Here is a 13,192-nt window from a genome sequence, read left to right on the forward strand (position 1 = left end):
AGAGTAAGTAGCTCAGTCAGCTCGAGTTGAATATGTGATGAAGAGTAAAGCAGAATAAACGTGGAGCAAGCTTGAAGTGCAGGGCTGGGGAGTTTGTGTTTTCTTTTTGAGCTGATAGGAGTCCACTCGTTCTTTCTGAGCTGGAGAGTGAAATGGTCATACCCATGCTGGAGGAAGATTATTTTGGCAGCAGAGACAAGGATGGACATTAGGGAGGCGAGACTGTGGAAGGAGGATGAGTTAAGAGGATATTGTAGTTGTCCGGGTAGGAAGTGATGAGGGACCCACCTGGAATGGTGACTGTGTGAATGGAGAAGAACAAGTAACCAGGCTCCCCAGCTGGCGTGGTCCGCAGTTTGAGAGAGGGGGAGGAGCGGAAAGTGATTTCAAGTAGTAGCCCTGGACAACTGAAAGGATAGGGGTACCTTCAGCAGAAATGCGAAAATTTGAAGGAAGGGCAAGGTTTTTTTGGGGGAAGGAAAGATAATTGTATTTTGGATAGGTTGCATCCAAAATGTCAGTGGGACTAGCTGGAAATGTGAAACTAAAGTTCAGGAGAGAGATCAAGATTGAATATAGAAACTTGGAAATGTCTGTCTAGAGACAGTAATTGAACCTATTGGAGACAGTATAGAGAGAGAAGGGAAAGAGGGCCAAGGACTTTCCTTGGGGAAAGTGTGCATTTAGGGAGCAAGAAGTGGATGATGGGTTCAGCAAAGGGAATCTAAAAGGAGTTGTTAGATAGGTAGGAGGAGAATCAGGAGAGATTACTGGCAGCCATCCAACAGACATTTATCAAGCAGTTGCTATGTTCAAAGAACGGTGCAAAGGGCCGACAATGCAAGGAGAGGTCAAAACAGTTCCTGTCTTCAAGCAGCTCACCTTCTAAGGAGAGAGAGAACGGGGAGATAAGTAGGAGTGTAGAAGACCTGCGAGTAGATGGAAGATAATCTTAGAAGGGAAAACTGGAGCACCCGGGATGGGAGGTAGCCTGGAAAATGCCTCCTAAAGAAGGTGGAATTTGAACTGAATCTTGGAGTAAGCCAGGAGACTGAAGGGCAGAAGTGAGAAGGGAGGGCATCCTGGGCATGGGGGACAGCCAGTGCAAAGACGTGGAGATAAGAGATGGAGTGTCATGACTGAAGAAGGGGACAAAGACGGGTAAGGCTGGATTGTAGATTTTGTAGAAGACAGTGAAGTATAAGAAGACTGGAGAGGTAGGACAGGGCCAGGTTATTATTGGTGATGATGATGATAATAACAGTCGTAACAATAGCTTGCATTTATGTAATTCTTTAAGGTGGTTAAAGCACTTTACATGTGTTATCTCAACGAGATCTTTAAATGCCAAACAGAGAACTTTATCTATTTGGTCCTGGAAGAAAAAGGGAGGAATTTATAGAACAAGAAAGTGACATGGTCAGACCTATACTTTAGAAAAATCACTTTGGCAGCTGAATGGAGGATGAATTGGACTGGGGAGAGACTTGAGGCAGAGCTACCAGTTAGAAGGCTATTCCAATAATGTGCTTGAGAGAAGGCCTGTACCAGGGTAGTGGCTGTGTGAAAGGGGATAAAGGGGTGTATATGAGAAATGGGAAGGTAGAAAAGACAAGACTTGGCAACTGATTGAATATGTGGGGTGAGTGTAAATGAGAATTTAAGGATGACCTCAAGGTTGATGGCCTAGGTGACTTGGAGGGTGATGGTGCCCTTGATAACAATAGGGAATTTTGGAAGAGGAGGGGCAGGTTTTGCAGAAAGATAATGAGTTCACTTTTGGACATGCTGAATTTGAGATGTCTGTAGAACATCCAGTATGAGATGTCCAAAAGGCAGTTAATGTGACAGTGTAGGACTATAGTTCAGGATAGAGACTATAGTTGGAGATATATATATATATATGTATATATATATATATATATATATATATAGGATCATCTGTGTAGAGGAGATAATTTTAAAGCTAGGGAGTAAAGGGTATCTGGGAAGAAGGTTTGTTAATAGTATCCAGAACTGCTGAGAGATTAAGAATGATGAGTGCTGAGAAAAGGCCATCAGATTTAGCAGTTGTGAAATAGTTGGTAATCTCTGGAAGAGCTCTTTTAGCATGGTATTCCAGTAAGGAGTCATGCTGCAAGGGGTTGAGAAGTGAGAAAATGGAGATGAGTTTAGATCGCCTTTCTAGGAATTGACTGGGAAAGGGAGAAGAGGTATAGGAAGACATCTTGAGAAGACAATAAGGCTAAAGGAAAACTTTTTAAGACTAGAGAAGATCTGAACATATTTGTAGGCATCAGGGAATAAACAGAGAGTGAAAATGGGGAAATAAGGAGATTAGTCTTGGAAAGAAAGGTCCTGTGTTTCTCAAAGGCTAGAGCAAGGAAAGAGATTGAGGGTTGGAGTAGAGGAGAGAAGGGAGCTTACTTATAGATTTTGATTGCTTCAGTAAAGTAGGAAAGGGCCTCTACTGAAAGGGAAGGAGATGGTATAGAGGGAATCAAGGGAAAAGAAGCGTTTGAAACAGCTAATTTGGGGATAGAGAGAAAAGGGGGACCACTTTGCACTGAAAAGTTTGCACTGAAGGGAGGAGTTGAGATTAGACATGTACCTAGATGACAGATGGTAGGTAACCAGAAGGCTGGGAGATAAGTTCAAGAGCCATGATAGGGAATAGGGAGTGCTGAGTAGACACAGCCTGGTTCAAAAGGAAAAGCTAGTTCTAGTTCTAGGTACATTTCTAGCGTGTAGGAGGTAGAATGTTGATGTAGAGTTTCCAAGCCCCACCCTAACATCTAGGGAATGTGACATCTCTCCATTAATTGCTGCAGCATTTCTGATGGGGATAGGGGAGAAAGAGATGGAATTTCCCCTTTACAAATATATTTGGGCTTTTAAAATCTTTATTCTGAATCCTTATCTTAGTGTAGGGGTGACTTTGGGTTCTTAGAACCTATGCCTACAGAGTTCAGCCTCTGGCAATTCCCATAAAATTGGAAAGGTAGGTTTCTAGTACTGTTCTGGAGGCAGATTTTGAGTCTGTCATCCTAGGACAGCTTATCTAGCCACAGAGAGGCTACTGGCTTGTTTGATGGAGAAAGTACCTAAAGAAGAACCTTTGGAGTAAAAAGATGGGACAGGGAAAGGAAAGAGTCATAAGGGGAGAGGAAGAAAGAGAGACAGACATAAAAGGAAGAAGGAGAAGTTGGGAGTAAAAGGGAAAGAGGAGAAAAAGACCATCAGGAGAAACAGCCCTCATAAAATAGGAGACTTAAGCAGATGGTAGGAGAAAGGTACTAAGGAGAGAGAGGAAGAAGGAAAGATGAGGTCAGTAGATAGAGAAGCTTAGATGGTTCTGAAGTGACAATATTATCAATTACTCATTACACTCACATCTAGCTCTACCCCAGGCTGTTGGTTTCCAGAGTAAGTTATTAACATTAATCAGTGTCACTCTGAAATTTTGATAAACTATTTACTCCCGAAACTCTTCCAGCACTTTTTGCCTTAAAATCTTCCCAGAAAGAGGGATTGTGATCTGGATTTCTGCTGAGAGAGTAATGTCAGGGCTGCAGCATCTGAACTTGTCATACAGGGCCCTCTAGTGATAATCAGCATGGGAAATGATGGTGAAAGTAAGTCAGCAAAGATGAATTCCATTACATGTGGTGTGTTCCTGACCAAGGAAGGGAGGAAAGTCTATTCTAACAATGCATTTTAAATCTATTTCTTATAGCAGAGTTTTTGAATTTCTCAGTTAGCCAGAACAATAAACTAACTTGAGCACCTCATTTCTATTTCAGCTTTACTGTCCTTCTCTTGGTATGGTTTTAATATAGTTATCGAAATAGTGGTTACTCATCCATTCTCTAGTTGTATTTTCATATTGATTACAATCATCTGTTCATTCTGAGCCCATATCTATCCTATTGCTATTTCTCTGTCAAAGCATGCTGGACATTTTGTTCTGCAGGCAATGTTATATCTGAGATTTATGAGGTTTCAATATGTTGCCATCTTGCAGTCTGCTTAATTTTTATTGGCTTTGACTTTATTGAAACCACGTAATGAACTTTGAATTGTGAACACTGTTTTTTAAAAATTTTCCACAAAACTGAATTTTCTTAAGATAAATGGATGCATCTGTCAGTATCTTTTTTTTTTTTGAGGCAGTTGGGGTTAAGTGACTTGCCCAGAGTCACACAGCTAGTAAGTGTTATGTGTCTGAGGCTGGATTTGAACTCAGGTCCACCTGACTCCAGGGCCAGTGTTCTATTCACTGCGCCACCTAGCTGCTGTTATCAGTATCTTTTTATGGATTAATTCAGACAGACTGCTAGATTCTGAGGCTAAAGACTATTTTCTCAACTTTTCATTTAAATGAATGATAATCTTTTAGCTTGTCCCTTTTTCATTTTATATTCATTCTTAATTGGTAAAGATTAAAACCCTATCACTTTTATATTGGGTTATTGTGAATTCTGAATTTAAGATTCAGAAATCTTAATTTATACTCGTCATAAATTATCAAATGGGAAGTGGTAAACCCTGTTATGAGTATGACTTAGGTGATGTATCTTTAGCTAGTTTAACCCACAAATGGAACGAACCGTTTTTGAATGTATTAAGTTCTTGATCTAGAATGTATAATCATTTTTCAGACATGTCATAGATAGGATTTGTGCTTCAGTTTGAGATGAAATTTTTAATTACATTTTACCCTAATTTACTCTAATTACATTAGAGCTTATATGAATGAAATCTTGAGTTATGACATTTTCCCCCAGACTTTTCAATCACTAAGAATAATGTGTACCACATCAGAATTATAGAAAATATGCATTTTAATGTGATCTAATTTAATGAGATTTTACTGCATAATCTGTGGTTTATCATTGAAAATTCTTTTATTAATTTGAAATTTTCTCTGTAATAAAATTAAAGAATTAATATAATTTTAAGCATTTTTCTCTTTTTTAGAGTGCTTCACGAGGAACTGATGTTGATCTTTCGATGCTAAATGAGGCTCGCCAAATGGTGACAGAATTAATGATGGATCCAGCCCTCCCCCCACATGTGATTACTTCTCTTCGAAGCATGGATAGTTTGATGGGTGCTTTCTCCAAATCATGTAGGCCAAATATCAACACATTCCCATTGTTTTCTGAGTTTAACCCTTGCTGTGAAATAGAGGACCCTGATGAAAAAGACACAAAACCTAACAAGGTCAGAGAACTGTAGAATAAATCATATAGCCTTAAAAATAACTTCTTAATGAGATTTTCAGACGTAAACTACCTTTAAAAATCTTGTACAAAATAGAATAATTTTGCAAAAACTAATTTTTAAAATTATATATTAGAATGAATCTTCTTGATCTTTTCAGAGAGATTTATGATCTACATTTTTCTTGTGGGTCATACTAGATAACTTCTTGTGTGCCTGGTGGTAGAATTAAATATATTCCTGATCTAGTGATATTAAGCTTGGCATTTATGACTTATGTCGTAGTAACCGTTATTGTTTGTGTAGCTTCAAGGCTGATCTTGTACAGACTAAAATTTAGCACTACTTTTTAGAATTGTGTGTGTGTGTGTGTGTGGTGTGTGTGTGTATGTCCATTTGGAAAACCTAAAGGGAATGCTTTTTCTGAATTTTATAAAAGATAATTTCCAAAGTTGTTTTTTCAATTTATTGTCTTTTTGGTCCCAGTTTTTTTTCTGCTTATACTTATTGGTAATTACTATGACTTAGACTTTGTCCTGAAGAGGCAGCATGATGTAGTGAATAGAATGCTGGACTTGGAGTCAGGAGGATATGGGTTCAAATCCTGCCTCAGACACTTACTAGCTGTGGGACCCTGAGCAAGTTATTTAATTAACCTCTCTGTGCCTTTCTTTCCTCACCTGTAAAATGAGGGGGTTGAATTTGATGGCCTTCTGGGTCAGAGTCTGTGATCCAGAATCATCTTGGTTTTTTTCATCATTAGATGTAGAAATAATCTGTCTCTTCCAGTATCTCACTGTGAGTTATTTTTTAAATAAGATTAAGTAGTGCCTTAACTTTTGAGATTTAATATACATGTAACCCTAACCCTAGCAAAGTGGATGGCCATACATCCTTAGTGTCAGGAACCATTTGATTTACCAAAGACTTTGGCATGGAGGACTTTGTGGTTTGGTTCTTTAGTAGCTGTGGCTGAAGCATCTACAAAGGCATCTGCCAGGGTTTCAGGGTGCTTCTTTGGAAGACGACTGTGGGACTAGGAAGCAGGGCCCAGGGCAGGAGAGCTTGTGCACAGCATCCTTGGTTGTCTTTATAGGGGTTGGAGGCGGTTCGATCCTCTTGGCATGGGTTGCTCCCTCTCTCTTTCTCAGGGCACTCTGCTGCTTTACCTGTTCTTGCTTGCCTGGTTGATGGTGGTGGGATGGAAAGGGAGAACCTCTTCTCGCAGGGTTCACTCTCCTGCATGGTAGCTGCAGGGCTGGGCTCAAAGCAGAGCTGAGTGCAGTTAGGATGAAGAGGCAAGCATGAGTGGAAGTCTCATTTTGATTTTTTCCCTACTTTTATTAGACAGATAATGATCTTACTATATGGACTATGTTAGCAAGAATATGTTAGTAACATTCCTTGTCATATAGCTAGGAAAATGATGTCTAATTTTAGTCTGGTGGGATGGGAGACAGAAATAGGTGATCCTGTTATTGTGAGTTACACTGGTCTCTTTCTATGGCTTCACTGGTTTGGCATTAATCTGTTTTTGCTTTGATAGCGTCACCTGGACCAAACTGCTTGCTGACCAAGGATGCCCAGAGCTGAACGGAGCAGGTCGAGACAGGAGAGTCAGAAATCAAACAGAAGTTTAATTTCAAAGTGAAGGAAATGGCTTATAAGCGGGGAGGCAGATTAGACACACGAGCCAGGGCCCTGCTCCTAGTGGGAGGACCTGAGGCAGTGTGGGGAGATCTCACTACTTACACCTCTGGCTCCACCGTGAGCTGTAGCCCTGACAATGAGGGGTAACAGAAGCAATGACACAAGTTTGATTCATAGCAGGACTTCATGACTGGAACAAGGGTACTTGTCTGAGCTTGTCTAGTGCTTGTCCAAGCTCAGAATACCTGGTGCTGGTCAGAGCGATACAATAATTATGTGATTTTTGCCAGAGAGTGAGCACAAAGGATTGTGGTTATGCCAAGCTCAGGGCATAGCCTGCTTGCTGGGCATCTCTTATTATCTTGAAAATAACAGTGTCCAAAGACTTCAGAGGGATGGCTCTTGGATTGCTGTGGATCTCTTCAGCCTAGCATTCCTTTTAAATGAAAACGCTATTTGATTTTGCTGTTCTGTGACAAAAAGGTCTTTTTGTGTCATGTCAGAATCGAGAAAAGAGGGAAATGGTCCAGCCTAAGGGAGCTGGTGACCTCTGAGACACCTTCTTGGATTGGAATTAGTGATTCCTCGCTAGTAATGGCCAGAGGCTCTTGCTAAGTTGCCTTTATCAGCCTCTCTGAAGTTAACAAAGGAGGCTAGACCTGGTTACCAAGGGTTGTTGATGCTTTTCTTGGCAATGCTGGGCCATCCCTTCCCCATGAAATAGTTATTGTGTTAAGTACAGACTGGAGGATAAGATACACACTTCCCTGTTTAGTATTTAAAGCCCTGTATGGCCTGGCTCCAATCTGTCTTTTCAGGCACAGGATACATTCACACACGACTTGGTCTCGCCAAGATGGCCTTCTTCCTATGCCTCACACGTGACATTGCAGGCCTGTGGTACAGCCGCTGTACCCAGGGTACACCCTTCCACCTCTGCCTTGTAGAATACCTGGTTTCCTTCAAAGCCTATCTCAGGTGCCACCTCCTGATCCTCCCCAGATGCTGGATCCTCCCCCCAAACTGCCTGGTGTTTTGTCTGTGCTTATATTAATACAGGTTGTGTCCCTCCATGACCACAGTTAGCACTTCTATGGCACTTTAAGGTTTGATAAAAAGATTTACAAATACCATCTCATTTGATCTTCATAGCAACCTTGGGAGGCAGGTGCTCTTGTCCCCATTTTACAACTGAGGAAACTGAGGCAGACAAAGGTTCAGTGACGAGACCAGGGTCACATAGCTAGTCCATGTCTGAGTCAGGATTAGAATGTAGTCTTCTTGACTTCAGGTCCAAACTCTCTCCACTGTGCCACCCAGCTGTTCCTTGAGAGAGCAGCTATTTGTGTCTTTGTATCTCTCCTGTCTAGCACAATGCTTGGTACACAGTAGGTGTTTAATAAATTTTGTTGATGGGTTGATTGCACTTGTTTCCAAAGAAATAAATATGCCACAGGCAAAGCACTTCTTTCTTCCCTTTCTCTCTGCAGATCTCCAATCTCCCATCTCCAGCTGCCTTTCAGACATCTCCAACTGGATGACTAGTAGACATCTTGCATGCCAAAAATAACTATCTTTCCCGTTCTTGTGATCTCTATTACTGTAGAGGACAGTGCCATCCCCCCAGTTCCTCAGGCTTGCAACCTATGAATCATCTTGTGTTTTTCACTATCTCTCATCCTCCGTATTGAAATTATTGCCAAGGTCTGTTGACTCCATCTTTGCAGATCTCTTGAATACACCCCCTTCTCTTCTCTGACACTGCAATCCCTCTTGTTCAGGCCTTTATGACCTCATGCCTGGATTACCTCAGTAGCCTGCGGTGGGGTCTGCCAGTCTCAAGTCTCTCCCCACTCCAGTCCATTCTCCATTCAGCTGCTAAAGTGATTGTTCTAAAATGCAGGTATGACCAGGTCACCCCACCCTCTACTTGATAAACTCCAGTGGTTCCTTATTGCTTATGGGACCAAATACAAAATCCTGTTTTGTGTTCAAAGCCTTTCTAGGGCCAGCCTAACTCCCTCCTACCTTTCCAGTCTTCTTACACTTTATTCCCTGCTGTATAGACCTTGATCCAGTAGCACTGGCCTCCTGGCTGTTCCATAAGCAAGATGCTTTCATCTTTTGACTCTGGGCATTTTTTCTGACTGTTCCCCCATGCCTGGAATGCTTCCCCTCCTACTTTCTGCCTATTGGCTTCTCAGGCTTCCTTTAAGCCCTAACTAAAATCCCATCTTCTATAACAGCTCTTCCCCAACCCCTCTTAATTCTGGTGTTTTCCCTTTCTTAATTATTTCCTGTGTGTAGGGTGCCAGGCCTCTAGTCAGGAAGACTGATTTGCCCTCAGATACTTAGTAACTTTGTAACCCTGGGCAAGTCACTTAACCCTGTTTGCCTCAGTTTACCTCATATGTAAAGGATGTAAAGGAAGGAAGTGGCAAGCCACTCCAGTATCTTTGCCAAGAAAACCCCCTATGGGGTCATGAAGAGTGGTATAGATTGAAATAACTGAAGAAGAAGAAGCAGCTTGTTTGTACGTAGTACTTTGTTATCTTCCCGTGTTAAATTGTAAGCTACTTGAGGGGAGGGACTGTCTTTTGTCTCTTTTTTTTATACCCAGTGCCTGGCACATAGTAGGTGCTTAATAAGTTTATTTATAAATGAATGCTTCATAAATTTAGTTTACCGACTGAATACTTTATGTAGTAATTTAGAGTGGAGATATCAAAAATTTATTACTTCAGAAGATAATTGTTACCAATCAGCAGCCAGGGATGAAGGGAAAGGAAAACAAGAAGCAAATTATCATGTGTCCACCAGCTTCTTATATACCAAAAAACAACCCTGTTACAGGAGCATATCCCCTACCTTGATTTATTTCTTTTCTTGGATACTAAAAGTTGATGCTAAAAATTTTATTACTGAAGTATCTTCCAAGATACGTGATGGGGACAGGGTATTTTCAGCTCAACCCTCCTGCATTTTCTTTAGTGGAAAATGACATTTAGAGTAATAACTCTTGTGTACCATAAGGCACTTAGTCATCCAAAAGAATTTGATTATGTTTGTTGCAGTATTCATTGCTGTGAAACGAGGTCCAGAAATGTCCTTATAACCATTAGAAGTGTTTCAGCAACAAGAACTGATACTTGAATCTCACTCCAGTTCTAGGCGTTATTTAAGGCTAAAATTAGATTATTAGGAACTTGAGAATGTTTGAATAGGAAGAAACCTTAGAGATTTTCTGGGCCAACCTCGTTTTGCAGACAAGGAAACCCAAACTTAGCGAGGATGAGGAGTTAGCGGAGAGCCCAGTGCCCTCTCTGCTCTGTCATGCTTCCCCTTAAATGTTTTGATTTGATTTCTCTGCTTTTTAAAGTATGTAAAGAAACGAGGGAGAGTTCACAGAAGGAAAAGATAAATGAGCAGTGGAATAGGAAATAATCCCTATGAGTGAGCTGATCTGCTTAGGAAAGGAGAAGGTAAAGGAGCAACTTAATATGGCCTTCTAGTACACAACAACTTCTTAACCCTCTGCAGAGAGAACTAGACAAGATTTGTCTCTGACCTTACCGTCAGAGACAGCCTGGATAGACGGAAAGAACTATTTGATTGTAAGTGTGCCTGAGTAGTGCGATGAGCTTAGAGATGATTGTGGAACTCTGTCTTGATTTTTATTGATTCCATGATATTCCCCAGCTATTGAAAATAGCAGTCTAATAATATTGGATGCCTTAGGCTTGCGAAGTCTAATGCTTTACTGAAAACCAATTTAGAAAAAAGAATTACTTGACAGGTTTCTGTAGAGTTTCATTATTATTTTCTTCTGCTGTGCCATAGTTGCAAACTATTATGTGGAAAGAGACTTTGGAGTTTTTAAGAATTCATAGCTTCTGGAATGCTCTGAGTTATTTTGATGGTTTTAATTGTGCAGTGAAACACAAACAAGCATACAGAGGAAATAAGCTCTCAAGAAACAGATCTGTGCTCTCTGTCATTGCTGAGGAAGCCGACTCCTGCTCCCAAGGCTGGTGGGAGAGGGCAGTGCTGTGGGTCAGTATTGTGATTGATGGAGGTCCATAGCCGTTACGCATGTTAGACTGTCATAAAATACAACTTATTCGTAAAGTACTTTTAATTAAGTCTTGTGGTCTCAGGGATACTAGGATGCACATTCACGTTCATTCAGCTACTCTTTATTCAGTACTTATTATTTGCAAAGTTTAAACTGGGCATTCTACAGACATGAACAACATGATTTAGTCTTTGTTCTCAGAGAGCATGTGGTTTAGGAGAGAATGTGTCCACAAATAAAGGGAACACAAGCAAAAGTGTTCAGGTGAAGGAAGAAACATGCTGTGGAGTTTAGAGTGGGGAGAGATCCCTTCCAAGTGGCAGCAAAGGTGATGAATATCAGTTACCATTGTACTTTGGGTGTCTGAGATTGGACTGAACTAGACCCAGAGTATGCTTGGGAAGTGACATTTTAAGAACAAATGCCTCATATCAGCTTGTTTTCTTGTTGATTGTCTCTTCTCCAAAAAGCAGAGTATAGAATGGGTAAAAGAAACATCTAGTTGTTCATCTTCCTGTTCATTGGATTCCAGAGAAATCAAAGTTTACTATGATAATCATTTTAAAAGGAAGAAGAAAAATGGAATATGATAAAATGTGAAATTTGGGGGAATAATTAACTCAGTTCTAGGAAAGAGTATGATGTAATTTCTTTGTGGCTTGTTGAAAAATGTTTTAAACATATGGATGTACCAATACAGAGGTCATACAGTGTAACAATTTTAAATGTTGTTTAATTATTCAACAGACACCAAGTAATAGAAATAGTGTGCTGATGCTACAACTAAGGAGAAACTCAAGAACCTCAGGTCTCCCTCTGCCACCCCCTGAACTGTCTCCTTCACGATGGGAGTGCAGCAGCAGAAGGCGCACGCTCCCTCTCCGACAGCAAAGTACTCTGAGGTAAAATGCATCCTGGCCCTCCTCACCCTGCCTAGTGATGTGCCCAGGTCCTCGACACTCATGCCAAAGATGGGAATTATGAATTGTGCTGGGGGCGCATAGCTTCGTCTCTTCAAATGGACCAATCATTGGTTCTGCTCCTCATTAGTTAACTCTGTCCTTGAACTTTTCTGGGATTCAGTTTCCTCATCCATAAAATGGAAAAGCTGTATCAGACGTTCTGAAAGGTTCCCATTTGTTTCTAGGACAAAGCCTTTTGCTGACCTTAGTTTCTGCTGACCTGAGTTTACCTTGACTTTGGACGGCCAGAAATGACAAGGACCCTCCTTTGTTGCTGCTGCAATTTAGCCTTTTCTGCTTTTATTCTCCATCTTTCCATCAAGCTCTTTAATTTCATTGGCGTAGGAAGTCCTGGTGAGGAAACTCCCTCTCAGTGCAGATAAGCCCCAGTTAGGCCATGTGGAGTCTCGTAGCCAAGGGGAGTTAGGAGTTAATTGACTTGCTTTGGATCATGGAGTTAGTATGAACCAGAGGAGAGACAGGTATCCACAGGCAGCTCCCTCACCTTACTCCAGACCACTCTCCAATGACAGCTCTGTGGACGAAAGACAGCTGCCAGTTTCTCAAGCCAAATTGTCTTGGTTAAAGTTAAGTTGTACTCAGGCTGTTACCTGTAAGCTCATGGAAGTAATTTGTGCTGTGCTGCATGATTTGCCATTTGTCACAAATATAAAATCCAGTGTTTGGCTTTCAAAGCCTCCTCTCATAACTTAGCCCTTTCCTCCCTTCCCAGTCTTCTTAACACATTACTCCTGTCTACTTCCTCTGACTCCAACTCGGCCTCCTGGCTCTTCTCTCATGTGACATACCAGCTCTTGATTGCCAAACACCCCCCCACCCCCGCCTGAAACGATCTCCCTCTTTTTCTCTGTGGGTTACTGGAGGAATGCAAGGCTGAGATTAGGCAGGGAGTGAGCATTGCTAGGACAGTGGGGTAAGGGATTTGAGAGTAAAGTTGGGGTGAAGAGTTGGTATGGGATACAAGGAGGCTGAGGAATTGGAAGGCTAAGGAGTTTAAGGAAGCATCAATAGAGATATAAAAACCCCCTCATTTAAGAGCAGGAGCTAGAGAAGAGAGGACAGCAATGACCCAGATGCTGAACTCCTTGAGGAGGTAAGGACGACAGGACAGGAACTGGTATACAACAGACACCATGATCTGGATTAATTGGAAAATTTAAATCAAATAAACTTCAAGGAAGGAGAGGTTATAGACTGTTGGTGGCAGAGGGGCAGTCTGGAATTTGCAATGGGGAGCAAGGTTTTCCCTCCAGTACCA

General features: G+C 41.3%; 1 protein-coding gene across 1 annotated transcript in view; it reads left to right on the top strand.

Annotated features, from left to right (window-relative positions):
* Positions 1-13,192, top strand: part of PDE3B (phosphodiesterase 3B) — a 148,706-nt gene that overhangs the window by 77,854 nt on the left and 57,660 nt on the right. The window contains exons 3-4 of the mRNA XM_027852569.1: positions 4,981-5,226; positions 11,699-11,853. Of these exons, the coding sequence (XP_027708370.1) occupies positions 4,981-5,226; positions 11,699-11,853 (401 nt within the window). The remainder of the gene's footprint in view (positions 1-4,980; positions 5,227-11,698; positions 11,854-13,192) is intronic.

This window comes from Vombatus ursinus, unplaced genomic scaffold, assembly GCF_900497805.2.
Source record: "Vombatus ursinus unplaced genomic scaffold, bare-nosed wombat genome assembly UNPS02009770.1, whole genome shotgun sequence".
In the NCBI taxonomy this organism is placed as follows: Eukaryota; Metazoa; Chordata; class Mammalia; order Diprotodontia; family Vombatidae; genus Vombatus; species Vombatus ursinus.